The 27533-nt window shown below is 36.7% G+C and overlaps 4 protein-coding genes across 8 annotated transcripts; 2 read left to right on the top strand and 2 right to left on the bottom strand.

Moving 5' to 3' along the window:
• Window positions 1-49: 49 nt before the first annotated feature.
• LOC132193235 (DDB1- and CUL4-associated factor 10 homolog) lies at window positions 50-3241 on the bottom strand. Of its 2 annotated transcripts, none has more exons than XM_059613776.1 (8): window positions 2907-3241; window positions 2600-2702; window positions 2310-2500; window positions 1880-2191; window positions 1567-1738; window positions 1278-1493; window positions 1078-1219; window positions 50-728 (listed from the first exon to the last, which is right to left on the bottom strand). In XM_059613776.1, exons 3-8 carry the CDS (start codon window positions 2495-2497, stop codon window positions 361-363), a joined length of 1398 nt encoding a protein of 465 aa, XP_059469759.1. In that variant the 5' UTR covers window positions 2498-2500; window positions 2600-2702; window positions 2907-3241; the 3' UTR covers window positions 50-360. The 2 variants fall into 2 exon arrangements, with proteins under 2 accessions (XP_059469759.1, XP_059469758.1); XM_059613775.1 differs by having other exon boundaries at window positions 67-731; window positions 2907-3240.
• Window positions 3192-4995, top strand: LOC132193236 (UBX domain-containing protein 7). The gene is made up of 7 exons (XM_059613777.1): window positions 3192-3209; window positions 3477-3609; window positions 3673-3903; window positions 3969-4090; window positions 4145-4291; window positions 4352-4576; window positions 4631-4995. Exons 2-7 carry the CDS (start codon window positions 3570-3572, stop codon window positions 4700-4702), a joined length of 837 nt encoding a protein of 278 aa, XP_059469760.1. The 5' UTR covers window positions 3192-3209; window positions 3477-3569; the 3' UTR covers window positions 4703-4995.
• Window positions 4842-19370, bottom strand: LOC132193233 (dihydropyrimidinase). Of its 4 annotated transcripts, XM_059613771.1 has the most exons (14): window positions 19232-19370; window positions 17657-17796; window positions 16183-16275; window positions 15909-16004; window positions 9848-9942; window positions 9603-9676; window positions 9389-9499; window positions 8781-8908; window positions 8540-8719; window positions 8368-8481; window positions 7973-8205; window positions 6875-7211; window positions 6032-6425; window positions 4842-5448 (listed from the first exon to the last, which is right to left on the bottom strand). In XM_059613771.1, the coding sequence occupies exons 2-14, from the start codon at window positions 17789-17791 to the stop codon at window positions 5360-5362; spliced, it is 2079 nt and encodes a 692-aa protein (XP_059469754.1). In that variant the 5' UTR covers window positions 17792-17796; window positions 19232-19370; the 3' UTR covers window positions 4842-5359. The 4 variants fall into 4 exon arrangements, with proteins under 4 accessions (XP_059469754.1, XP_059469755.1, XP_059469757.1 ...); XM_059613772.1 differs by lacking the exons at window positions 7973-8205; window positions 17657-17796; window positions 19232-19370 and adding an exon at window positions 7422-7654 and having other exon boundaries at window positions 16183-16384; XM_059613774.1 differs by lacking the exons at window positions 15909-16004; window positions 16183-16275; window positions 17657-17796; window positions 19232-19370 and adding an exon at window positions 14034-14243.
• Window positions 11103-27460, top strand: LOC132205677 (prestin-like). The gene is made up of 21 exons (XM_059634920.1): window positions 11103-11238; window positions 20083-20213; window positions 20275-20550; window positions 20802-20977; window positions 21040-21204; window positions 21261-21386; window positions 21449-21582; window positions 21638-21800; window positions 21858-22034; window positions 22616-22950; window positions 23139-23247; window positions 23300-23395; window positions 23450-23576; window positions 23628-23746; window positions 23821-23851; window positions 24630-24952; window positions 25012-25147; window positions 25368-25576; window positions 25624-25907; window positions 26515-26924; window positions 26975-27460. Exons 2-21 carry the CDS (start codon window positions 20090-20092, stop codon window positions 27241-27243), a joined length of 3789 nt encoding a protein of 1262 aa, XP_059490903.1. The 5' UTR covers window positions 11103-11238; window positions 20083-20089; the 3' UTR covers window positions 27244-27460.
• The last annotated feature ends 73 nt before the right edge of the window (window positions 27461-27533 follow it).

Raw genomic sequence — 27533 nt, 5'->3', positions numbered from 1 at the left:
ACATTTGTTTATAAACAATTCTGCTAATTCAAAAGAGACTTCAAATCAAAATAATTGTTTTCTTTATTATAAAATAATATAGGAAATCGTTTAAGAGTTCTTCTTTCTCCGTTTAAAATTTTAAGTTCATTTATAATATATAATTACATTTTTTTTAAATTAATTTTGAATATAATTGTTTAAAAAATTAATAAGCTCTGCTAATTCAAGTGATCACAAATTTTGTCCTGCTCTAAAAAAAAAATTAATTTCGTTTTCAATCTTTGACCTGCATGCTCTGAGGATTCTCATAAGGAGCAGTAGAACGGAAAGAGCAATTAATTTATATTTTTTCCATTAGTAAAATTTTTGAAGATTTTATTATAATCTCGGTTGGTGCCAAGCTATCTTACCTTGGATGCAGCCTGACACGAGAAGGGGCTCGACGGGGCTAAACTTGGTGCAGGCGACCACATTGCCATGGCAAATGTTGGTGCGCACCTCGTAGAGGCATTTTGATCCTGTGGGGGCGTACACAGGGTCGTTGTTGCCCCAGGGATCGTCACATTCGGGGCTGAAGGCCAGCAGTCGCACCCCGAAGCCAAAAGGCGAGCTGACGAGACGGCCGTCCGGACTGAAGGCCTGTTCCTTGATGAAGCCTTGGCCAACGTTCGACTCTTCGCAAAAGTACAAAAGGCGACGCTTGTTTTTGTGTATGCGCAGAAAAGAAGTTTGACTAGAATCGACTCCTTCTGGAAAGAGAATAAACAATTTATATAATAATTTTGAAGGAAAAAATTACATAGTTTAATTAATTTTTATTCAATTTAATGTGTCATTTTTTTCAAAATTGTTATGATTTACTGTCCAATGTGGAACAAATGTGAAAGGCAAACATTTGTGGTTTTGAATGTACTGAAAACAATGTTATTTATTTTGAAAACATTTTAATTATTTGTAATTATTATTATTATTTTTTAAATTTATGTCAACAATTCAAAAAGTTAAAATTAACACCCAATGGAAATTTAGCAACTTTTTAAGTTAAATTAGGAAAGAATGGGTGTTACAACAGCTTTTTTATAAGGATGAAACTACCTGTATTAGAGCTATTTTCCATAAGGTCAGCCTCAATTCTCTCTCGAGAATATGCTGCATTACGTCCAGCAATCAGTATGTCCTCGTCATCATTATTGCAGTTTTTGGACGGCAACTCTTGGATGTCATGTAGACAGGTCCACTGCGAAATTTAATTTGTCTTTAAGTAAAATTGATTTCCCTCTTATTTGTTTACTCACCTCCGAATCTTGGTGGGCGCTTGTATTGCGGCTCAGGGCACACCAGCCTTTTGGATGGACTTCTAAGGAGGAAATCGAGGTTGCTTCATCATCCCTGGGGAAGTCTGATATCAACTCGATTCTGTTTCTGTAGCAGTCCCGCTTGAACCGGTTCGTGTACTTGGCCAGCTCCGGAATCATAATCAGCGTTTCTTGCATTAACCGATACAAACTCGGCTGTGAAAGTCAATAAAAATATTCAATCAGTATCAATTAAAAAAAAAAAACATTATCACAAAGTTTTTATTACTTTAAAAAGTTTGAGATCTTCAGGGAGTTTGCCTACATCAAGATCATGCACAACCATCAAGTAGCCAGAGGAGGAGCTGACGATGAGTTTGCTGCCGTCAGGAGACAATTTTGTACGCATCAAATCGTTGGCTTTGAGCAATGTTGTGTGGGGACATGAATCCTCAACCAATCTGCAAAAATTTTAAAAATATTCTAAAGAGGAAAAGCCTGTTTTTCTCTACTACGAGAATTAATTAATCGAGTTTGACTTTTAAGAAATTTCAAAATTAATTCCAAAATTTTTGGATCAGAAATTTTTTTCACGGACTCACTTGTTAATGTCCCAGCAGACAATTTTGCAATCGAACCCCGAGGAAAGGACGAGACCCTTGGACGGAAGGACTTCAACATTCTTCACCCAACTCGAGTGACCTCGAAGCCTGCACAGAGGCTCCCGAGGTGTCCTCAAGTCCCACAAAGCAACTGTGGTGTCATCACTGAAGCTGAAGAAGCACCTGTCGTCGAGGAAAGTGACGCCATTGACGCAGTCTGAATGGGCCTCGCGCAGGGCCAGCACCTGCTTTCGACTGACACTGTCCAGGACGAGAACTGTCTGCTTTTCACAAGCGGCAACCAACGTCCTCCTAGAAATTATAGACACAATTTCTATTAAATTTATTTACAAATTAAATGTAATTTTTACTAATTGTAAAAAATTAGTTTTTATTAAAAGTAACTTAAGTTGAGTAGAAAAATACAAACCCATCAGGAGAAAACTGGAGGTTGAAGACGGCGCCATGTGAGGGGCCGGTAGCTGCGGAGGCGGTAAAAGAATCAACGGGCTGAATGTTGTAATAAAGCTTGAGACGAAGGGAGTCCTGGAAACCCACTGGCTGCTGCAGGCCCAATTCTCTACGCCTCAGGTACTCCCTGAAGGTCACCCCTGACATTACCTGCAACAACGAGATTGAGATTTGAGAAAACCCTTTTTGCAATATTCCACCTGTTTTAAAATCAACTTATGTACATCAAATCAATTTAATTCTTTATACCTGTTGAAACCCGGAAAACACCTAGAGAAAAATTCTGAAGCGTATGCGGCACCTTTAGCAGTTTTCTGTAAATAAATTTGGTGTTCCCGAAGAGTTGTGGGGCCTGCGGAGGAAAAATATTTGTTAAAACAGGAGTTCGCTTTCAAGGCTAGACCTTGAAACAAAATTCATTATCATCAATGTCTATTGTGAAATTATGAATGCATCGACGGATTAAATTCCATCAAATTGTATCTCAGAAATAACGTTTGAAATAAAAATTTTAGGCAATATTTGTATGATAAAATTAATGTTATATAATTCTTACCTTTCCGCATGCCAAGTGTCAAAAATTCTCCTTCATCTTTTCGGTCTTCAACCTTCACGCTCACAATTCAAGCTGCACTTTTGTGTTAAGTTAAAAAGCGGGACCAGACCAGAGATGATTGTCACTCGTTTGATTTCAACACAAAGCAGGTTAGATGCACGTGCAATTGAGCAATTAATAGCGACTCAGTACGCGCACTTAGGAAAGGGATAGAATTGTGTAATTGACTTTTCACATAAGAGATCAGCCGGAGCCTGCCAGAGCAGAGGATTGGTTTCTCAGGTAGCTTCTCAATCAACTCAGGTGTGTTTTCTTTGTTGACGTTCCCAGCAGTTGGTAGCTTCGTTTAAACCAAAAATCACAATTCCATCATCCATAAGCTTCGATTTAAGTATTACATTTATTCAAAAGGTTGCAAATAAAACTAAATATCTGAAAAAAACACTTGAAGTAAAGCTAAATAATTAGTTTTTCACAATAATAACGTCTGAATTGTATAATTTTTGATTTGTTGGTACCTCTGAATATTTGTTGTTTTCAGTTTTTATTTTGCCTCCTCTTTGTTGACAGAAATCTGATTATTTGAATGAAGATTTTCACCGATTTCCGGCAAAATTTTGCAATTTGGGACATAAACTTGAATCGAATTTGAAATTCGACATTATGGCAGATGATCGAGTAAAAAGATTTCGGGAAATTACAGGCAAGTTGTCTTAGGTTGTCTCTCAAAAAGATGGAACAAATTTGACGGCTTTTAATTTTTCAGGGGCTTCGGAAGCGGAGGCGGCTTCGTTTCTCGGCTCTAGGACGGACGTGGAGGCCTGCGTGAATGAGTTCTTCGACGTACTGGCCTCCGGGGGTGGCCCGCCTCCAGCAGAGCCAGAGGTTCGAGCGCCAATCGCTCCGATGGAGGACGTCATGTTGCCTCCGGAGGCGGCTTTTCCACATGCAATCCCCATTGTGGTCGACAATCTTAGAGACTTTCGTGTAGAGTCTGGTATGTTAAATAATGTCTAAAAAAAGTGGCCAAATATAAAGCATTATTTTCACCCTAATTTTTAGAAATTCAGACTGCTAGACAAGAGGCTGCTTTGGCCGGAGGGTCTGACGAAGCCTCCAAAAGATTCGAAGATCTCTTTAGGCCACCCATTGACATTCTCTTCCGTGATGGAGATTTCACAGAAGTATAAAATAATTTATTTGAAGTGATTGGATGTATTTACCAATTTATTTCACAGGCCAAAGAATTTGCCAAGGATGAAAACAAGTGGGTGTTGATAGACTTGCAAAACAGCAAAGTATTTTTAAGTGTGGTTCTAAATAGAGATTTATGGCAAAGTGTTTCCCTCAAATCGTACATACAGGAGCATTTTTTACTTACTCAGGTATGGCATTTAACATAATTTTTCTCTTAAATTCTCCAACAAAATATATTATTTTTCCAGTATAACATCGAAAGTGTTGAAGGCTCAAAGCTGCAAAGACTGTACAAAGTTGAAGACACTGACTTCCCTCACATTGAGGTTATAGACCCACGAACAGGCGAAAGCCTCGAAACTCTAGGCGGAGAGGGTGTAACCCTTGAGCCAGTCTATGTCACCGCCTTTTTAAAGGCATTCATTCATCTGAATGGTTCACCCGATAAATTTGATCCTCCAAAGAAAGTCACAGTAAGATAATTTTCATAAAAATTTCTTTTTCTTATTAAAGGCTTCCTTTTTTAGCCTAGAGACGTTAGGAGGCTGTTAGAGGAGGAACGAGAACTTCAAGAGGCCATCCAGAGATCAATGACCTGACCGACTTATGTATCGGATTTTTCTCCGTAGAGAAATACTCACATTGTTAATTTCTGTTTTTGTAAATAATTGTCTCATTTTTTTTAAACGCTGACCTCCAAATATAAAAGAAGAATCGAATCAATGAAACGCACTTTGTTCCATAGCACAAATCAAGAGATTTATTATCAATGCATGGTCAATAGTAATAATAATAAAAAAATCAATCAATCATTTACACATAATTATACAACAAGTCTCTAGTGCAGGCGCTTGTATTACTTAATATTTTATCCCAAATACATTCAGCACTTCAGAAAATTTGACAAGTCATTTTTTCCATCTTGGAGGCTCAACAATCAATCTAGCCGATAAAAAGATTCTAGACATGTACTTGCTCACAAAATTAAAAATATTCGCCTAAGGCGTGGGGTGGTTTCCATTATTTACTTTTTTATCGGTTTTGATTCATTTGAATCTCACACGATCGATCATTTCGCTCAGAAAAAATGCAGTTGATGCGAGCTTTTTAAATTGCCCTCCCGCAAAAATCAAAGGTTTGAGACTGATATAATATTCTTCGTACTTGGGAAGGAATAGAGTTGGGAAGAGGAAAAGCAGCAGCTGCCTTGCGGCTGGGTGAGAAGAAGCAAAATGCGCGTCCTTTGTGCTCTCGCCTTACCAGAAGCCACCTGACGAGCGGCCGCCGGGCGGGTTCCTCACCTTGACGGTCGTCTTACCATCCCCATGAGTGGGTGTGGAATCACCTATATTTGAGAATACAGAAATAATATTAGTAAAATAAGATTACTTCCAGTTCATAGAAAAAACAATGCATTTCAAGCAAAGGGTATGCAACTGGGCAAACACAGAAGTAGTGCAGGGTGCATTTTTGAGAAAGGTTCATAACAGCTAGCAAATTAATAAATGTGCAAAAATAGTGCCCACGAAGGTCACAAAAGAGTTAAAATAAGAAAAAATCCTAATTTCAAATTTTAAGAAAGAAAAAAAGTGCAAAAGTAAAATTTCCAAATAATTTAAATGTAAATACACAATTGTTAAGAAATAAAGTGCAAAAAAAAAACAACACTAATCACCTTACGTGAATTTTTTCTGAGGTCCATTTCCATAACATATATTTTTTTAATCATTATTTTACTGGATTCATTCTATTCATGGATGTTTTTGCACAAAATTAGCAAATAAACAAAAATATTCTAGAATTTACATTTTTTAAATTATTATTTTTTCCTCTTATCCAAAGCCGTTGCAAAGCTTCTTTTCTGCTTTTTAATTTTTTCAGAGTAATTATTTTCAAAGGACCAAGAAAAAACAACAAACCACACATACGTGCAACATCGTCATCATCATCATCCCGTTTGGGGTACTCGCCGGCAAGGGTGAATGTTGTGTCCTGCATGTGGCGACCTCCGGACGCAGTGGGGCCGTGACTGTGTCCGTCTCCAGCCACAGGAGACGCTGGAGTGGCGATCACGGCGTGTTTCTTGGCCCCACTGGCTGAGCCGTTCTGCGTCGGTGCGTAGTCATCGTCGTTGGGGCCTCTGACGACTCCCTGGGGTCTTCGCTCCTTCTCTCGGGCATCGACCAGGTCGTAGACGTGCGGGGGGAAGGCTGGCGTTGGCACAAACTTGCCAAATCCGTGAACGGCCTTCAACTCTTCCTCATCAACGCACACTCGGCCATTCACAATGACAAACTCGGGCACACCATGGCACTCCATTCCCTAAAATTAAAACAAAATATTTTTTGATTAATTAATTTCAAAGATCTTTTTATAGTTTATTGATATCATTTGAAAGAATAAATAAATAAATTTTAATAAATCGACATCATAAAAAAAATTAAATTATTGGGAGAGTTGAACTTTTTTTAAATAAATATATTGCTTATTCTTGCGGAATTTTATCAAAATCTGACTTACAAAAATTTATAAAATATCATCAAATTTAATTTGAAAAATAAAATCAAAAGGTTTAGCCAGTTTAGCTTGAACTCAATCAAAATTTAAATTGAAGATTTCGGAACATTTGGATAAAAAGTAATAACTGTAATAAAAATAATTTCAATTTTACACCTAATTTGACCCTTTCTTAGGAAATTAACCATTTTTAATCATGCGTTATTAAATATTTTTTATCAATAATTTTTGTGAATTTTTAGAACTGATTTAACCTCGAAAATGTTGAAGTCCACGGCCTGGTGGTGAGTCTGTGCGGAGATGACCCTGGTCTTGCCAGGGTTCCAGATGACAATGTCAGCGTCCGATCCGACGGCGATGCATCCCTTTTGAGGGTAAACGTTGAAGATCTTGGCAGCGTTGGTGCTGGTGACGGCCACAAAGCGCGCCGGGTCCATTTTTCCAGACTCCACGCCCTTCTCCCACAGAACAGACATGCGGTCCTCGACGCCGTTGACGCCGTTTGGAATCTTGGAGAAGTCGTCGCGGCCGAGCTTCTTCTGCTCGAAGTTGAAGGTGCAGTTGTCACTGCCGGTCACTTGCAGACCATCGCTAAAATAAATTAAATTTAAAATTTTGAAATTTGCAGTAAAATAATAATTGCCACTAGATTTTTTTTTTCATTATGAATGATTAAATGGGGATGGAAAATGATCTTAAAATATAAGTCAAAAATACAGTTTTGAATGATAAAAAAAATTATTGTGCTGTGTTAAAGAAATAATTGTTGTGGTTCCAAATGTGTGTAATCAGCTCTCTTACGAAGCCAGTAGGTCAACTAGGTGTCCTGGGGTTTCAGGGTCTGGACGCAAAGGAGGGCTGGTCACGTGTCCAGCCGCGTGTCTCCAGCACTTGTTCCAGTAGTTGGTTCCGTCGGTGCCTACAGAGGCGGCCAGGGGCTCGCCGAAGACGACGCAGCCCTCGGACTTCTTGGCCGCAACAACGTCGCCGGCCGACTTGCTCATCACGCGCACCACATACAGTGGGCAGTTCACCTGCGATTCGGCAAGAAGGGGTCAGAGGTCGATTAAATGACGATGGTGTGCGACACGGGTGCAAAATTTCATGCGTTTGTGCGACGAAAAATTTATACAGTAAAAAATATAATATAAAATGCTATCTACAAAAAATAGAAGAGAAAGTCATTAAAAGCTCAAAAAATAAAAACACCAATTTTCAATACACTTTTAGTAAATATATATAAAAAAAAATCACTAAAGAATTTTAAATTTTTTCACAATGTGTGCTGTAATTTTTTTTCGCTTTCAGAGACTTCCCTCACAGGGTGCAACATTTTTGTGCTGAGGACTTACTCTGCGAGCATTTGCATCAGGTACTGTGGGGTTTCAGGGTCAGGACGGAGGGGCGGGCTGAGCACGTGACACGCAGCATGCTGCCAGCAACGATGGTGGTAGTGGGTGCCGTCGGTGCCAAGGGAGGCGGCGATCGGTTCGCCAAACACCACCGCCCCTTGGCGCCGCTTCAGGGCGATCACGTCCGCCGCCATTTTACTCATTATGTGCACTACATACAGGGGACAAGACACCTGTCCATGCCATGCACGCCAAAAAATATTAAAGGAAAAAAAATAAAATTGCAAAAAAATTATTTACAAAAAAATCAGAGAAGGTTAAACAAAACTACAAAACCAGAAAAAAATTAAGGTTTATTCACAAAAGTTAAAAATTTAAAAAATAATTTAATTTACCTGGTTTGCAATGACACAAGCTCTGTGAGTGGCCTCGGCCTCAACGTCCTCTGGCCTGGACATTTCGTGTCCCTCTGGTCCCGTGATTCCGGCGTCGAGCAATTTCTTAGTGTTCTGATTAAATTTATTTATTATTTGTATGCCTCTTATTGAAACTGGTATTATAAATCACCTCAGCGATAATGTCACCATTCTCAGCATGCACCATAGCCACCGCGCCCAATTCTCTACAGTGCTCGAAGATCTTGTAAAGGTCAGGGTCTCTGATCATGTACAAGTCCTTGTAGGCCATGAACATCTTGAACGAATTGACTCCGTGGTTCTTGACCAAATCGGTCATTTCCTCCTTGACCTGCACCCAAATTATTCAATAAACAACTCAATTACAAATTAAAAAACAAAAAAAATTATACCTGATCAGACCACCAGGTGACTCCGATGTGGAGTGCGTAGTCGCAACAGACCTTAGGATCGGCCTTTCTCCTCCAGTTCCCAAAAGCCTCCAGGAGACTCTCACCCTTTTTTGGCAGAACAAAGTCCACTAAAATTTAATGAAAAATTTATTCAATAATTTAATATTAACAATATTGTGGGCGAATAAAAGAACAATATTATATTTTAAAAGAAATACAATTTTTATGCTTTTATGGCTTTTGCGGAAAAGCAATAAACTTGAGAAGAAAGGCTCAAAACTGTTGGCGTGTTACATTAAAGTTCCCCTGAGTGTCAGGGAAAACCCTAAGCGCAGGAGCGTGCAACAGAGCCATATATTACACTGTCTACCCCCAACGTGCCAATTCAAGATAAGCTTTGCGAGTGTTCGTTAAATGGCTAATCACCATTCTCAAAATGACGCTGTTCCCATCCAACCACAGAATTCAATAAAATAGAACACGGAAACTCAATACAGTCTCAATTGTCGTGCTTTGCACCACAATTGCTTTCCTTTCAGTATATATGTATAAATTGGATGGAAAGATATTTATTTCACCCGAATCAAGAAGATTGATTTCCAACTTACTGATCATGGTAGTGCCACCCGCGATGGCAGCCTTGGTGCCCTGATAAAAGTCATCCACCGCCGTGGCCCCCATTAATTCCAGCTCCATGTGGGTATGTGTGTCAATGCCACCTGCCCGAAAAACAAAAATAATATGTCCACTCAGTCAGAACAAAATACTTTTGAACTTTCTTATCATATGAAAGTAAGAAAAAACAATAGCAAGTTTTCGCACCTGGCATGACGTAACGACCCCTGGCGTCGATGGTCCTGGTTCCACCGGGGATGATAAGGTTTCGGCCCAGTTGACTGCAGAAGCATGATTTGGTATCAAATATATTAATTTAAATAATAAATTAAATTGTACAATATATGTTATGAAATGAAGAAAAATTCTAATTTTATAAGGATTTTATGGAAATTACAATTTTTACTGAAAAAATGTAATTATTTATAAATTATTTTTGCAAGCGCCCTTACGTGATGACGCCATTCTCGATGAAGATGTCTGCGTCTTCAATTCCGTCGGCGTTCACGACCTTTCCGTTCTTGATAAGCAGACGATTTTGTGAGCTCTGCAAACAAAAAATAAGTATGATTAAATAAATTGTAAAACATTAAAGTATTTTATTCTCGGTATTGATTTATCCTCCTGATAACAAGTACCATGACGTTGATAAAAGCCCGAGTAATTTAAATTAAAAATATTAATGCTGAAAATTAATTTGATATTTTTTCCGTATGGTGAGGGATCTCGTTAGTGTGTTTTAGCGCGTATGGGAGCGGGGGCATGTGCGCGTCTGCACTAATAGAAATGATCGTCGTAAATATACATATGTGCTGCAGCAAGAAGCTGTGTTGGATGCTAATTCAAATGCTTGTGAGAGCGCGCCCTTATATCCGCCACGGCTAATTCGGTCTGAATTAAACACAAATAAAGACTGCTTGCGTAGGGCGGTAGAAAAGTTTCAAGGGCGTCACACTCTTTGAATTAATTTAAAAAATTTGCAATTTTAAACAAAAAACAATGTAGGAAGGAATGTAATAAAATAACGTGTATAAGAAATATAATAATTAATATTATCTTATTAGTTGCTTTTTAGATTTAAATGTTTTTTTTTAAGCATATCAAAAGGTTGAAAACCTAAAAATTGATTGATTAATTTTAACAATAATGATTATTTTTTATATATATCTTAATTCAGACGTTTAAATTGATTGGAATGAGAATGAAAAGATTCGTGAGCAAAATGAGCTGTAAAGTATGAAAGAACGTGAGAAAATCGCTGTGAATCTCACGAGTAAAAAAAACCGCACAATGAAGGTTCACCGCACCAACGAATTAGTGTTTTAAAAATAACACATAATCTCAAATGCGCCAATTAATGTTGCGAGCCGCAAGTGGATAATTAATTTGCGTTATCTCACAGCGACAACTACAAACCGTTTCCGGTTCTAAATTTTTTTCGTACAGATTTAAAAAATAATAAATTTTACTACGAAATTCTTTTAAATTCAATTAAATAATGAAAATGGAAATGTATTTTTTCTTGAGATAGAAAGCAGGAAAAATTAGTGCTAGAATTGTGACACTTTATTTGTGAAAAATATTGAGTTGTCTAAAACTTGTTATTTTTATTATATTATCAAATGACCGCCCGTGGGCAGCTGCAGGTGAGGGGTTTATCACCTCCAAAACGCGTATTTCCAACAAAAAGTGACGAGAGTGATTTTCCAATCAGTGGCGCGTGTGTTAAAAAGTGACTCTATTTGCAAAAACAAGTCAGTCGTCGGCCGAAACGCGGTGCGGAGGAAGAACCGAGAGGAGGCGAAGCGAAAAAATCATCCACGGTCTGGTGAACAAAAAACAGGTAGTTGAATTAGTTAACATTTTGCGTCTTTTTCCACAACATTTACCTGATCAAAAATTAGTTTAGTTGAATTAAATACTCCCATGGAAAGAAATAGTAAACAAATAATAAATAGAGATGACTTAATTTGTTTAAAATACATTGAAAAATTAATTTATTTAAAAATAAATTTAAATAAAATTATTTAATTTTGCAAAAATTGCTTTTAATTTGAAAGGAACGATACTATATCATTGAAATCAATAGTCAATGTATAAATTTATCAGATTTTATAAAAAATGAACCATTCGGATGGGAATTCCATCAGAGCTAACACGATTCTTTCATTCGCGACCCAAACAAGTCTGGTGCAGATTCGCCGATCAATGATTCAGTCTCGCCAGCAGGGTTGCCAACCACCCTCCCTTAACAAGTGTCGACCGCACCCTCAAATGTTCCCACTACCCTCGAAACGTTTGCCAAAGTTCAAACACGCGCCGAGAGAGAAGAGATAAATAAAAAGGAAAGCGGTAAATACAAAATGAGCAGCGAATACGTGCTGCGCCTACTGTGATAGTAGTAGTAAAATATATTTCGCAACTGCACAAAAAAAAATATATCTCACTAGGGAATAAATTTTTATCACTTGGACAAAAAAATAGGCGAGATCAAGCAGACCTCATGCAGGGTGTCTTGTTTTTCTTCTCTTGTAAACAAAAATTTAACACCTGAATAATTTAGCACCTTTAAGGACATTTTTTTTCTTCCTTCTAAAAGCTTAAAATCCAAAGCAAATTATTTTATGATTTTTTTAAAGCAATTAAAAAAGTACAAATAGAAAGCTTCCATAAATTTATGTTTAAATGTTATGCGAAATTTTATTATTATTATTTTTAAATAAATTTATACAACTAGAAGTGTTTCAAGAATTAAAATTGTTAAAATAAAAAATAAGACACAAAATTTATTCGTCACGCAAGATGGCAAAATTGTTTTAGTTTTTAATTCAATTCAAAAGTTTTTCAATTATGAAAGTGAGATCCTTAGAAGCTCGGTTTGGACGCTGCGAGAGATTACGCACCACCCCTCATTTATGCGATGCCACCCCTCGGGAGATGCATTTTCTATTTTTATTCACCCCTGTGCTGCGTGAACGAGATATGGTTAAACACAGAGGGTTGAATGGGAGAGTTGAAAGAGAGATCGTTTAAATAAAACCGTGTGCGCCCTCAGCTGGAGATAGATCATCTTTCAGTAAATATTCTTAGCCTTTTTGACAGCAAAGTCTCCTTTGAATGGATTTTAAATTTTAAAATAAATTTAAAGTAACTTAGAAGAATTGACAATTATTAAATAAATTTATAACCCTGAAATATAAATTTCTCAAATGAAAAAAAATAATTAATTTGTTTAAAAGACTGATATGAATTATTTTTTAAACTCCGACGCGTTCTTTGATCAGATAATTTATTCTATTAACATGACCGACGCAGCTGTCGAATACATAAAAGCCGAGTTGAGAAACTTTTATCCGCACTGCTGCTGCTGTGTCAAATAAAACGCCGTGGAAGCAGAAGTTTTTGCCTTGAGCAAAAGAGATATTCATCAAAGGAAAAAAAGAACCACGTGACTTCCTCAACGCCGGCCGGTATATTTCTTTCCGATTGTGAACGAGAGAGAATTCGGCGGGAGAGTGGAAAAAAAATAACACCTGCCGCTAATGAGGAATGCTCTCCCAGATGTGTAAAATTGTTACACAAAGAAAGGTCTCTGTGAGAATTTTCTTGCAGAGTCACGCAAGGCATTTTTTTTTTCGAAGAGAGAAATTCCCTCCGTTGACCAAATTGGGAAGAAAAACAATAAAAATATTTTGGGTAATTGGTCTGTGAAGAAAGAGAGAAGGCAATTTGTATCAGTCTCACTCAGGTGATTATTAAAAATTGCCGCCGTATATGGACGGAGAGATAATCGACCCAGTGCCCGCGGCTGCGTTGAAGAAATGCACGGACGAGAAAAAATCTGGGAAGGAGCGCAAAAATCGTGGCTTCGACCTAACGGAACTTTGCATAGATGAGATGCACAATAGAGAAAAAACGCCTAGAGGTAAAAATAGTCGAATAGCATAAAAGAAATTTGGATCATTCAAAAAATTTGGACGAGCAAAATTACCCAAATTCTTCCTTTCAAATTTTTAGCTCTCGGATTTCTTTGAATTTTGCCGGTTAAATTAAAAATTAATTCAAGCGCCAATTACTTCACTTTTTGCGAGTCTTAGAGGCAATTTCGGGCTCGCACAGAGAGTGCACGCGGCGGCCAGTGGCTCTCTTTCAAGTGAGGCTACTTTTAGCCAAATGGAAGTGGCACCTGGCCAAGCCTTTTCGGATTCGCCGGCCGTTTTTCGGCTCTTGATCCCGAAATCAAAGAAATTTGCTATGCTAATTAACTGGATACAAATCGAAGGCTTTTTCCGAGAGTGCCGAGAAAATAAGTGAAGCGAAGCCGGCTGGTTGTCGGCAGTATTGATTTTCCACCAAAGGCACGCACACACCCAGAAATATTGCATGCAGAAAATCGTTGGGTTTTGCCGCAATTCTCAACTATCAAGGGGTGCCTCTAATCAGGAAAATACAAAAACTTTCAAAATTAGAGCAATTCCAGAATAAATTTTAATATTAAATTGGCTCATTAAATAAATTATTAAAAATTTGTCCTACTTTCAGAGATTATTTATTAATTTTTAATAACAATTATGATTTCTTTAATCGTAAATTACAAAAATAAATTCTAGTTTTTCTTTATACAAAACGTGATCGTACCTGCAAGTGGATTGGAACCTTCTTGACTGGTGTCACCGGAGTGCCCATTTTTTAATCCCTTGGACTGTTCCGAACTTCTTGCTCTGCTCGAAAACACTACTGATTTTCCGCAACACGTTTCCCGAACAGAATCTGTTGTGGATTTTCGGTTGAACTTTCTCTCCCCGGGTCGTGTGCGCACTGCCGCAGAGAAGAGGGAGCACTGAAAAACGGCAGGGAGAGAGAAAGAGGAACCGCCACAACTAGTCGAAGGAAGCGCGCTTGCGTAATTCTCATCCCGGTGCAGATGAGAGGAAACGCGGCAGTGCCGCGGTCACTGCTCCTGCACTCGCCCATTGTTCAACCGCGATGGCAAAAAAATATATCAAAATTTGTTAATTTATTCGCGAATCTCGACTTCAATTAATTAATGATAATTTTAACTCCTTGGAAAAAAATATATATATTTTTTTAAATTTTTCTCGGCAAGTGGAAACAAAACCTTACGGAAATTCACGGCGTGTTTTTGTGAGCAAATTCTGACCCCTGATTGCAGGCTTCGGACTCTTTTAATTTCCTATCAAAATAAAGAGCATTAAAGCTCATCAGTGAGCCTCTTGACCTGACCTTTTGCCCGCCGATCATTATTTTCGTCAAATGTCTGCGGGTACACTTGACCTTTATTCAGCTGTGCACGGCTTAATCGAAAATTAAATACATTTTCTCATCATTAGAAATTTTGGCTTTTCAAATAATCTGTCCGTCATTCAAGATTATTTTATTTCTCCCCCGCTGAGTCAGTGACAAATAAAAATACATCAGCGGAAAGGTCGGATTTGGTCACGCAGGGTGTGCGACCTTTTAGCAATTCAGGTAGCGTAGTAGGTGGGCGTGAAATTTGAGCTCATGGACGAGGATATCCTGCGCCTGTCATTCCCTAATTTTTAATTCATTCAACTTTTATTTGAAAAAAAATTTAATTTATAAAAACAAAAATGTGTATCTTCTAAGTGAGAAGCGTTTTTGCCAGCGTTGTGTTTACTTTTATTTCTCTTTTCCTTTTTTCTAAAATGTTCTCAATTTTCTCATTTTAAATCCAAATTCCTTATTTCCCCATTAGACTTCAAAATTTTAAATTTTAAATTAAAATTTAAAATTTAATTTTTTTTAAAGTTTCTACTTATTTCATGTTTTTTCACATCCCTGATAATTCTAAATTTCATTTGTAAATCAGTTTATGATTTATTTCAACAAGCATAAATAAAAATAAATGTTATGCATTTTTAGTTTTTATTGGAAATATATAAATACGGACTGCTTCTAAGAACCGGACAGAGAGTTGTGTTACATGCTAATGAGATTATATTATTATGTTGCGAGAGCACTTTCTGGTTTCGAGGAAATTGAAAGCGTATTATTTTATTGGCAACGTGCGTACGGAATGCCAAGTTTAGCGCCACCTGCGAATCCAATAGCTTTGCCCGACACTAAGGGATAATGACAAGCGTAAATAATCAGCACTTCGAGCACTAAAAAGGTTTCGGCACACCCAAAAGAAAAACAAGTATAATATTGCCTAACAAGAAATGCGAAGGACAGCGTCAACATTATTTCCTACCAAGTTATGGCAAAAAATGAGCCTGATACTTTTTGTAGGAAATAAATAAATAAATTTATATATTCAAATTGCTAAGATTAATTAATTGGGTTTTACAGTAAATTTTACTAAAATATTATATCAAATTCTTGGCAAGAAAATGACAAATAGTTTAAATCCTACATTATTTTACATTAAAAAAATTTAAAATTTGTTTTAATTTTAAGCTCAATTTGATTCCTTCGTAATTATTTTTAGCAGCTAAAAAATTAATAAAACTTTTTTCGTCAAAAACTCACCCCATCCCCTTCGTCGGCAAAAACGGGCTGAGCAGACATTTCCGTAGCATGTTCCATTTTGATTTCTTCAATCACACCTCCACTGTCCACGGTGACCTGGAATATTCAAATAAAAAATTTTAATGGAAACCAAACGAAAATTGCGAATTCGTGCAGAAAAGCGAGAGAGTGTTGTTAGTTATTAGTGTTGAAAGATCTATTTCATTTTGCGTTGGCCTGTATTATATAGAGTTGGTTAGTGCAGGGAAAGCACAAAGTCGCTGAGGTGTCTTACTTGCAGAAGGTCCTCTTGAAGACTGTCCAGCCCCTCCTCCGTTTCGGTGGCTCTGGTGCTCGTTGGAGAGGAATTAGCGCTCGAGATGATGGTCTGTTATTTGAGTTAATTTTTAGCCTTTACATGCGACAGAGGTCGAGGTCACGGCTGACTGCTTAAAACTGGGCGGGCTTTACATTAAAATGAAACGTCAACCATCGGTTCTTACTTAATAAAGACAGCAAGTATACAAGTAGAAGTGTATCAATAAAAGCGTTGGCGCAGAGAAGAGAAAAAGGAGAGGAGATAACATGTAAGAGAGAGAGAGAGAGAAGCCGCCTACTCTGGTGCCACAGAAAGATAATTTTGCTCACACAAATAAGGCACTAAACACATGTTATCTTGCATTATTACATTTATTTATAGAAAACAAGTTTAAGATTAAATCGAAATTGTACTTGGTGCTACAAATGTTTTGCTTAAAAATTCATAGAAGTTAGAATTATTTAAATTTAAATTTTGAACTTGATTATTTAAGCTTAATATTATTTACATCCTAATAAAAAATCAATAAAAATAGATTGTTTTATTTAAAAATTCAGTGCCAGTTTTAAAATCTTATCATATGTTAGGCTAAAAATTTCAAAATTTTAAGCTGTTTTATCAATTTGTTTTTATTTCGATTGAAATTTATTTCTCAGTTTCATATTGACATTCTTAAAGATAGGAATTGCCGCAACAATAAATCAAGAAAATAAATTAAAATTCCATTAGAAATAGCAAAATGCGGTTTTATATAAGGGAAAATATTCAAAGCAAAAGATAGTTGTGACCCACACTGGTGAAACGAATAAGGCAATCTAAGCTGATTAGTTCAGAAGAGAAAATGTTAGTGTTTTTGGTGGAACGAGCATGGCACACAAAAACATTGGGTGGTAATTGAGTTAGGTTAATAAAATAACGCCGAGTGGTGCGACCCAAACAGCAAAACTACGCGGGAAATATATTAATAAATTTTGGAAAATCAGTCGATTGGTCAAAATCATGATTATTTTTGGAAGACAAGTGCAAGGAAATTGAAATTTTGAAAAATCATGCACAACGATTTTTTTTATGGTGCTGCAATGCAGAGGGTTTGATCCAGATTCACTCCAAGAGGAAAAATCTTTTCTCTTCAAGAAGTTGTACAAGTGCGCGAAAAACTTGGCAAGGTTCCTGAAAATTTTGCTCATTTGCATTTAACTCGTAAATCAGGTGCGAGATTATCCTAATGAAGTAATAATTCGTCTGCCATCGCGGGTGTAAAAAGTTGCAGAATTAAAGCCAAATTAATTGCACACGACGAGAGGAAAAAAATACACACTGACTATATATTGAGATGAAAAGTCGCATGCGAAGGTTATTAAAGCAATTAATAATAGTATGATACTGTCTATGGTAAAACCGGCTTGGCTCGTTTAAAATGTACAACCGGAATTGTTATAAAAATTCTCACCTGCTGGGCGGTGGAAATGTCAGGTGTGGACCTGCCGGAGCGGTCTTCGTAAAAGTCGGCTTTGCCCATTCTTCTCGGTTTTGGGCGATTGTTGCCCAGACCGGGGAACCATCCTCCGTCGCCATTGTTGTCCATTTTTGCTGAAAAATAAATATTCCAAAATTAGTAGAATAAATTGACATTGAAATGACTTCAACCATTTTAAGAAATTTAAAAAAAATTTTGTCCAAATTCTCCCTCGATTTTTTTTTTTTTATAAATTATCGCTCTTTTCTATGTAATCAACTAAACGTTTTATATTTTTAATTAATTATTACACATTAAAATATAAATTACAAAATTTAATATCAATACAGACTAAAATAAAGTTCGAAAAACCCCACCGTATATATAGACTGATATAAGACGAGGTTTTTATTTATTATCTGCAATTTAGAAGTCTGAAGATCCTATCAAATAGTAATAATGTAGGCTATCAATTTGTCAGCGAGGGGTCTTTATACTTTTTCCTTTTATTTACAAAAAGCGCGAAAGTAGTCACGCTGTCAATTAACCTACAGAATAAAAAACGCCAAAAAAGTAGTCATGCAAGCGTGACGAATGGTAATGATTACACTCCCCCATTCAGAAGAGACCACCCCACGTCAGTCTGTTGTGGAAAGTTTATTCTTGTAAAAGAATTTTCCAAGAAGAAAATGCGAAAACGGAAGCAATCTCGACGCTTTAACGTATCAATTTTTGAGAGGGCGTTCGAAGAGGTCGAATTAGATTTGGCAGCAATTTGTGCTCACGCGTCTCGAAGCTTCACCCCCGAGTCGATTTCGGAATTAGCGTTTAGAAAAATATTCCGACGAGGGGGTTTGCGTGTGGAACATTCTGCTGATACATGCACGGTTCGACGCAACACACAGAACCATATCACTTATTTACAAACGCGGCAATAAAAACAATAAAATAAAAATTGGGGCCTCTGACCGACTAGCAGATATTGGCCCGACTGCGACACAATGAGGACAAGATGAAAATTATAAAATCAATGGAAAGGAAAATGGAAGAGAGTTGATGATTTCCGCGTAAAAAGAAAAAATTGCAAAAAAAAACGCGCAAGGAATAGTATAGGGGTTAAATAATAATAAATAAATAATAATCTTATCTTGTTTTTATATTTAAAATGTATAATTTTTCTTTTGAAATTGTAAATCTGGCTATACTTGATATTGCTGAATTTCCTTTTTTAAAGCAAATTAAAAAACCTTGTGAAAATTTTGTCCAAATTTATTAAGATTTATCAAAACTGAATATTTTTTTTTTAATTTCTTTTTGGAACTTTTGGAAGTGAATCGAGTTGAATGAAAAATGATCTCGAATCAACACAATAAAACCATTATGATGTGACATTTGAAGACCACGTGTTGAAGGACGGTTCGAACGGCGCCGTGATAATGTGCACCCCGCAACCCACCCCCGCTAGAAACCAAAATAAAAACGATTTCGCGTCCTAATGATTACAAATCCCTCGTAAATTTCCCATAAATTTGAAAATTGTGGGGACAAAATTATTCTCAGTAGACTGACCTGCTGTCTTTGGATGGAAACGACCTGTGCGTCCTGAGGTGCGGTCCTGAGTGAGCTTCAGGAGAAATGCAAGTGCTCTTCTCGCTGCTGCTCCGCCACCGCCCTTGGGGGAGGGGGAGCGACGGGGGTGGGTCCTGCGGCAGGTCTGTCTTAGTCACACATGGGCTCGGAAAATCGATAGCGGCAGTGTGACCAACTTTTCCGAACACCAAAAACAAGGAAAATTGAAACATTTGCAAATTCTGGAATTAAATTTAATTTCATCTGATTTAAATTTTGAGTTTTGGTTCCAACATTGCAGTAAATTCAATAATTTTACGTTTAAAAGCACAAAACTAATTACTAAAATATAAAAACAATTTTTTATTTTGGATTATTTTGAAGCGTGTTTGGTTTCACCACTTTCTGCAATCTGAAAGCATCTTTTAAATATCTTTCATTCAGTTTGTTTAAAAAATTAAGAACGATGTTAAACTAGTTTTGTCAATAAAAAGAAAGTTACTTAAAAATAATAATAAATAGAGAACTCTCATTGCCAGTAAAAAAGATAAATTCCAATTAAGATTCAAATCTATTTAATCTAAAAAATATTAATAATAAAAGTCGTATTTTAATAATTGGTGAATTAATAAAATTCAAAAGACGAAGAAATGCATTTTAAAGATTTTAACAACTCACTTGTCCTAACAATAAGAAGAAATTTAAATTTTAAATTAATATCAGGAGCAATTATTTATTTATTTTATTATTCATGATGGAAGATTGTAAAAATTATAAAACTATACAAAAATAAGTTTCAGATTTATAAAAATAGAATATTTCAAATTAATATTTTTTTTTCGTATTTCCAGCAGAAAAATGGCGCTCACCGAGCCGAACGTTTACTATCACCCTCACACGTCCGACCTGCGGATTGAACGACCCTACTACAGTCAGGAAAACTTGCACGAAGCCACCGATTACTCAAAACCCAAAATCAACAGTAATTTCCTTTTTTCTAAATTGTCATTATTTTCTAATATTTTTTTTTTTGCAATAAACAGGGGCTAAAGAATTTTTGAAGAACACATTCAGTGACATTCGACCACTCAAGGCCATCCGCAATGTGCTTCCGATTTTCACCTGGTTGCCTACCTACGACTGGAAGCTTGACTTTCCGTGTGACATCATTGCCGGTGTCACTGTTGCCATCATGCACATCCCTCAGGGTCTTGGCTACGCGCTGCTGGCCAGCGTGCCCGCCGTCGTCGGAATCTACATGGCCTTCTTCCCCAACATCGCCTACTTCTTTCTCGGAACCTCCAGACACAATTCTATGGGTACAAAATTAAATTATTAAGGAAAAAACATTAAAAGGGCAGATGAAATGTAAATAATTACTCTGACAAAGCCATTTAAGTTAGTATTTTAATTTAATATATTATTTTGTCATTAAATTAAAGTTAATTGTTAAAAAACTTTATTCAATTTCATACTTATTTGAAAAATCTACTTTAAATCTTCTTCAAACCATTTTTTTATTGGCTGGTTCTATATTATATCCAAATTAAATTAATTTTTTGCATTCAAGGTACTTTTGCTGTGATCACTCTGCTAGTCGGTCGGTCTGTGGTGGAGTTTTCTCAAAATCCAGCCTACACTCATTCCGTGGCGACGGAGGTGAACGGAACTTGGGTGTACAAAGATGTCATGTACACAAATTTGGAAGTTGGCTGTTCCGTCACCCTCATAGTCTCATTCTTCCATGCAAGTTTTTTTTAATAAAAAAAAAAATTAGCAAAATCAACTAACATTTTTTAACCCTTTAGTTCATCATGTACTTTTTCCGCATGGGAATTGTGTGCTCGTTGCTGTCGGACGCGCTTGTCAACGCTTTCATCTGCGGCGCCGGAGTGCACATTTTCACTTCGCAGATCAAAGAGGCGGTCGGTGTCAAACCCAAGAGGTACAGCGGGGCCGGCAACATCATTTTTGTACGGTTAAAGAAAAAAAATTATATAGAATTAATTAATTATTAAAATTTTTTCAGACGTGGATTGATATGGTAACCCTTCTCATTAACGCAACGGACAAAACCAGACCTGCAATTTTCGTCGCGCTTATCATCACAGCGATTTGCCTGTCAGTTCTGATTTTTAACTTTTATGTCTTAAAGGTTGGTGAGAATACGATTCTAATTTTATAGTAAAGGTAAATTTTTTATTATTTATTTCGCAGCCCCAACTTGAAAAAATAACCCGCATCCCCTTTCCCATGGAACTGGTGCTCGTCGTGGCCGGCGTGTTTGCGGCCACAGGGCTCGAGCTCAAGAAAAGCTACGGCACGGCCGACATCGGGAACATCCCAAAAGGGTTGGATTTTTATTTTATGCTGAATTTAATTTCTTAAAATTTTGATTCCGTTCAGAATTCCAGGGCCCATTTTTCCGTACTTGTACTTATTCAAGGAGTTGCTGCTCAATTCTTTTGTCACGTCCGTGGTCGCCTACGCCGTGTCTATGTCGATGGCTCTCCTTCTGGCCGAGGGCGAAAATTATGAAGTGGATCCCAATCAAGAGTTCCTTGCTCACGTGAATTTTTATTTAATTTTTTTAGGCAATGAGGTTTAATTTAAATTCTAATCATAGGCTGTTGGAAACTTCTTTGGCTCGATTTTCTCATGCATTGTCTACGGCGCCTCCTTATCAAGAAGCATGGTGCTGAGGGGTGTTGGCGGCCGCACGCAAATGACAGCCCTGGTGGCTGCGGGGATTATAGTAATAATACTACTATGGATAGCGAACTTTTTCGAGCCTTTACCCAGGGTAAGATCTAATTATTTAATTGCACGAATTGGCGCAGTGAGAAAAAAAACTGGTGAAAAATCCATCTTATTATTTAAAAGGGCGCTCCAAATTATTAAAATCAAAGAGGGTTGCAATTTAGAAATCATGGGCCAAAAATTTAATGAAATGTTGAGAAAATTTTATGAGCGCTCTTTGAAAAATAGAAATTGATCATCACGTTTTTTTTTTTTTTAAATGAGTGCCTAATACAATATTTAAAATCCTTTAAGTATCACAAGTTAGTGGCTATCACCAGGAATTCACAAAATAAATTGCAAATCATTTGAGAAATTAATATCAATCTGTGCAACAATCAATTGCAAAAAGTTAAACCGGCTTTAAAATCGTTAGAATAAAATACTTTAAAGGAAATTTGATGTTATCAAATTAAATTAAAAACCCTTTTTCACTGAGGTAGATTTTTAAGCAAACTTACAACCATTCCGTGTTTCTTGAATTGGTCTAAAGAAAAATTTATTTATATTTGATTAAATTCTGATAATGAGGGTTGAATGCTTTCTTAACTATTTGTTGATTTTAAATTTATATTATTCCCGCAGTCAGTCCTAGCGTCGATCATTATGTTCGCCCTCCGCAAAATCCTAATGCAAGTGACTGACCTGCCTCGATTCTGGCGACACTCGCGTCTCGACGGCGTCATCTGGGTCATCGTCTTCCTCTCGTGCGTCCTGGTGGACATCGACTACGGCCTGCTCATTGGCGTCGTCCTCTCCATCGGAGCCATTTTCCTCCAGGGTCTCAAGGCCTACACTTGTGTCATCGGCAACATACCCAACACCGACCTTTTCCTCGACGTTGCCAGGTACAAGGCGGCCAGGCAGTTTGCGGGCATCAAGATGATCCACTATCAGGGCGCGCTAAACTTTGCAACTAGGTAAAATATTCAGATATTTTTCTTTAGAACTAAAAACAAAAATATAACATAAGTTACGAAAGCATTTTAAAATATTGTATTTAAAAAAAAAAATAGTTTTAATTAATATTAATTTGTAATAGTATTTTTTTTTAATTTAAAAAATTTCATTTATTTTAATTAACGACAATTTTATGCAAAATTCAAAGAGGGCACCTGAAAGAGGAAGTCATCAGGCTGAGCGGAATCAACCCGCAAAAAGAGAAGCGCAGATTAAACAGGGAAATGAAGAAAACCGAGAAAATGCTCAAAAAACAGGTACGATTTTTACATCATCAAATGAATGAAAATTTAGCAGTTTAATTTGCAGAATGGTGGCCCTGAAGCGGGAACTTCAAGAGCTCTGGAGGGAGCAACAAATATTGCATTTGTTGGAGACCACACCGAAATTACAGTTCCTCAAAGGGTATGCAACTCGAAAATAATTTTTTTTTTTAAATTAAAACAAAATATTCATCAGACCTACTGCATCATCCTGGACTTCTCTTCATTGAGCAGCATCGATCCTGCTGGCAGTGGGGCCCTGAAAAAGGTGTTCACCGAGTACAAAGACATTGACATCGCCGTCTACACTGCTGGTTGCCTAGGTGAGCCCCTGAAAATGCACCAATTCTAAGTGATAGGAATAATTTTTTTAGGTCCCGTTTTCGAGCAAATTAAAAAGTGCGGCTACACCGAGGGCGAAAATGCCATTCCCTTGTTTCCGACGATCCCGGACGCCATTCACTTCGCCCAAAACAACATTCCGCAGTTGAAGGTAGAAATGCTCTTTGAATTTCTTGATTACTTGTAGAAACAGTTCTGAAAAACTCGTGAAATCTTTTGTTGCAGCCTGCCCCGCATAGCCAACCAATCCAGTTTGGCGCAGCTGCTGGATAATAATTAAAGCCGAACATTTTATTTTTTAATTTAATAAATTTAAAACTATTAACATGAAGGCAGGTAGAGGTTTTGAGAAAAATCGTTGATTATAGTAGATTTACCAACTCTTTTTCTCAACCTAACTGCGGCACGGGTTGAATTAATTTAGAATGAATTATTTAAAATAAAAATATTTCAATTATATGGAAATAATGTTTAACCAATATTATCTGAAATGTACATAAATAATGATGAAAAAAAGAAATAAAATATAATTATCTTAACAGATCTTGACAATAAAATAAAAAAATTTTCTTAATTTTGCACAAAAAACCTTGCGAAGAAAAGAAAAAATACAGTGTCACAATTTCCAGATAAAAAATTAAAAACTGGTTTTATTCAGTAAATTATTTTTGTTCTACTTACAAATTATTTTCTTCACTTTTTTTGTTTGGAAATAAATCCGCAAAAAGTCGTTAGTTGGTGCATCCCATTTTCTAAAAATTACTGCAGCATGGGTTTAATTATTTACGAAAAAATAATTTTTAGTTTAAATATACCACGTCATAATAGGATAATTAATTAATTTCATATTGATAGTACTTTTATTAATATAATTTAATTAAACTTTTAGTACTTTATCAGTTAAATCAATATCTCAAAAGTATAAGAAGTGTTTTTAAATAATTGTGAAAAAGGCTAATAAAATATAATCTCAACAGATAGTTGACAGCAAAATCGAAAATGTTTTTGAACTTTGCAACGTACACCTCGCCAAGGCCGCTTTACAAAGCAAATCAATGCAAAGTGCCTCACAATAATCAGAGCAATAAAACTCACGCTGCCAAAGCAAACATTATTTTTCAAAGGCACACAGCAGCATTATGTTTTTCACCGTCACTGTCTTGCTGATAATTGTTTGCTCTCGAGAAAGAATTTTCGCTTCACTCACCTCATGAAAGGCACGATGGAGATGACATTTCTAGTGAAGAAGAATAGCAGTTCGCAACCTCAACAACAGTCCAGTCTAGGAAGCGTCATCAACGAAAGGGAAATTTCCGGCGTGCGAAACTCGCATAAAATGCATTCGTCTATCAAAGAGGTGACCAAATCCTTCTTATAATCTTCGAATTTTAATCTATTGCATTAAAAACTCAATAGATTATTGCAGTTTTGCTTGCTACCCTGTCAGCTTTGGACAATGGGTTAATTTTAGGATATTCAGCCACGGCTCTACCCCAGCTACAGCACCCAGAAAGTTGGCTCAAAGTTACTCCAGACGAGGCATCATGGATAGGTTAATTTATTACTTTAAATAGTACTTAACATACACAAATAAAGAAAAAAAATTGAAAAATATATGAAAAATTAAAATATAAATCATATAAATTTTAATTAATACATTAAATATTATCTAATTTTTTTTATAATCACAAATTATTAATTTTTATAAATAAATGATGGTTTTCTTCCAACAATTTTGAAACCTAATTGTAATAATTGGCCTTTTTAAATAGCCAGCTTGCCAGCATTGAGTTTCGCCGTCGGTAGTGCTCTGGGTGGATTTTTGATGGACAGGTTTGGACGGATACGGACATTGCAAATCCATGCAGTGCCCTGTTTTGCGGGTTGGGTCCTTCTGGCCCTGGCGCCAAACGTCGAGATTATCTACGCAGGACGGCTCTTGACTGGCTTAGGAGGCGGAATGTTCGACTCGACGGCTCAGGTCACTCTGCCCTTTATGATTGACCAACTCAAATTGAAAAATCGCAGGTTTTTGTTAGTGAAGTGACGACGCCGCGCGTCCGCAACTTCATGGCTCCGACGGCGAGGGTGACTTACGCCACTGGATTGTTCCTCGTCTACACTTTTGGCGCGTTCAATCTTCAGTGGAACATGGTGGCAGCGATCAGTGCGTTGGTCCCTCTGGTGCACTTCTTTGTACTTTTCGCCCTTCCTGAAAGTCCGGTGTGGCTTTGGAGGAAAGGAAAAACTGTAGAAGCGGAAAGAGCGTTGAAGTGGTTTGGACGAAGCGTTGACAGTTTCAAATGCGTCGAGTAAGCATATTAATATTTTTATATTTATTTCAATATTTATCATAAATAATAATTGATATATAAAAACATTAAATAATTTTTTTTTAAATGAATAAATTTTTTTTAACCGAATCAACAAAAAAACTAAAAAAAAAACTTACAAATCGTTAAATAAAAAAGTTATTTTTTATAATAATTACCAATAATTAGATATATTTTAATTTAACTCATTAACAAAGAAATAAATTAATTTTATTATTGTAATGGTCTCTATCTTAAAAATTGTAATAAATATTTCTTTATTATATTTTCATTGGAATAACAACTAAACATGTTGAACAAATTAAATAAATTTTGATCTAGTTTTTAATTTTCGATGAATTATGTATATTTTAATTAAAATCTTTAACTCTATTAACAATTTCTATTATCACATCAGGAATTTTTTAACTTTTATACACTGGTTTTATCTGAAATATCTCGCGTCTCAGAACGTAATTACACGTAAAGACAATAAGTCACCAAAGCAAAAAAGCAAATTGATTATTTAATTAGGATTTTATTTCTACTTAAAAGATTTTTAATAACTTTTAATTTTAATATCTTCATTAATTCTAATTTCTCTCAGTGAAGAGCCTTCCAAAGTCGATGACCTCGACGGTCCATCGCCCTGGCAATCCTTGATCTCCAAGAGCTCAAGACGTCCTGTTTTGACCATGCTGTTCTTCTTCGCGTTCCAACAGTTCAGCGGCATGAACGCCGTCGTCTTTTACGCAGTCCAAATGTTCCAGAGTGCCGAAGCGGGTCTGCTGACCACCAACCAGTCGGCCATGGTCATCGGCGCCACTCGCATTCTGGTCATCCTCATCAGCTGCTTCCTTCTGGCCCACATGGGCCGCCGGACGGTCTCGCTCATCTCAGGGGCCGGAATGGCCGCCTCTATGCTCTCCCTGGGCGCCGTCATCCTCGTCAAAGAGACTCCACCGTTGGCCGCGTCTGTTACTTGCATTGCAGGCTTCATCGCTTTCAACACTTTTGGTCCATACAATTTTAAATTAAATTATGTTTTTAATAAATATTTTTTTTAGGATTTTTTACGATTCCGTGGGTGATGCTGGGTGAGGTAATGCCCGAAAGATGCAGAGGACTGGCCTCCGGGCTGATAGCCGGTGTTGTGTACATCTACATTTTCATTGTGGTGAAATGTTACCCATACGCTTTGAGCGCATTCGGCGAGGGCTCCGTCTTTGTGATATTCGGAATTGTATCCTTGACGGGGGCGTTATTTGTGTATTTCTTTTTGCCAGAAACGAAGGGCAAAACGCTTCAGGAAATTGAGCAGTCTTTTCAGAAATAAGATCTCTTAATTAACAATTTATGGCAAATTTGTTAATTCATACTAGAAAGTCCAGAAAAATAATTTTCAAAATCTCGCAGCATTTGACCAAATTTTTAATTTTTAACGATTATTTGAAAATAAAAAAATAAACCTTCTCCTACTTGACGAAAACAATTTTCATGGTATTGATAATATATTAAATTATATAGTTTCTCTTGCAAATTTTTTTATTGCAGGCGTGAATTTATTATTTTATTATGAACTCTTATTTTATCTCATAAAAAATTAAAGCAAATAAGTTTTAACAA

This window comes from Neocloeon triangulifer, unplaced genomic scaffold (genome assembly GCF_031216515.1).
Source record: "Neocloeon triangulifer isolate White Clay Creek 2 clone unplaced genomic scaffold, ASM3121651v1 ptg000003l, whole genome shotgun sequence".
NCBI classification, from domain to species: domain Eukaryota; kingdom Metazoa; phylum Arthropoda; class Insecta; order Ephemeroptera; family Baetidae; genus Neocloeon; species Neocloeon triangulifer.
Note: the sequence above shows the minus strand (reverse complement) of the source record. Positions and strands in the feature narration are given on the sequence as shown.

What these genes read in the sequence shown, in the direction of transcription:
- LOC132193235 (XM_059613775.1), bottom strand. Translation starts at nt 2,497, where the DNA reads ATGTCAGGGGTGACCTTCAGGGAGTACCTGAGGCGTAGAGAATTGGGC. An exon ending in GCGCCCACCAAGATTCGGAG is followed by an intron (nt 1,220 to 1,277) that starts GTGAGTAAACAA and finishes TAAATTTCGCAG; the next exon opens with TGGACCTGTCTACATGACAT. An exon ending in GGAAAATAGCTCTAATACAG is followed by an intron (nt 732 to 1,077) that starts GTAGTTTCATCC and finishes TTCTCTTTCCAG; the next exon opens with AAGGAGTCGATTCTAGTCAA.
- LOC132193236 (XM_059613777.1), top strand. Translation starts at nt 3,570, where the DNA reads ATGGCAGATGATCGAGTAAAAAGATTTCGGGAAATTACAG. An exon ending in GTGATGGAGATTTCACAGAA is followed by an intron (nt 4,091 to 4,144) that starts GTATAAAATAAT and finishes TTTATTTCACAG; the next exon opens with GCCAAAGAATTTGCCAAGGA. An exon ending in ATCCTCCAAAGAAAGTCACA is followed by an intron (nt 4,577 to 4,630) that starts GTAAGATAATTT and finishes TTCCTTTTTTAG; the next exon opens with CCTAGAGACGTTAGGAGGCT.
- LOC132193233 (XM_059613771.1), bottom strand. Translation starts at nt 17,791, where the DNA reads ATGGACAACAATGGCGACGGAGGATGGTTCCCCGGTCTGGGCAACAAT. An exon ending in CTGATGCAAATGCTCGCAGA is followed by an intron (nt 7,212 to 7,972) that starts GTAAGTCCTCAG and finishes AATTTATTTTAG; the next exon opens with CGATGGTCTGCAAGTGACCG. An exon ending in TGGACTTCAACATTTTCGAG is followed by an intron (nt 6,426 to 6,874) that starts GTTAAATCAGTT and finishes TTTTAATTTTAG; the next exon opens with GGAATGGAGTGCCATGGTGT.
- LOC132205677 (XM_059634920.1), top strand. Translation starts at nt 20,090, where the DNA reads ATGGCGCTCACCGAGCCGAACGTTTACTATCACCCTCACACGTCCGAC. An exon ending in ATCAAGAGTTCCTTGCTCAC is followed by an intron (nt 21,801 to 21,857) that starts GTGAATTTTTAT and finishes TTCTAATCATAG; the next exon opens with GCTGTTGGAAACTTCTTTGG. An exon ending in GCGCTAAACTTTGCAACTAG is followed by an intron (nt 22,951 to 23,138) that starts GTAAAATATTCA and finishes CAAAATTCAAAG; the next exon opens with AGGGCACCTGAAAGAGGAAG.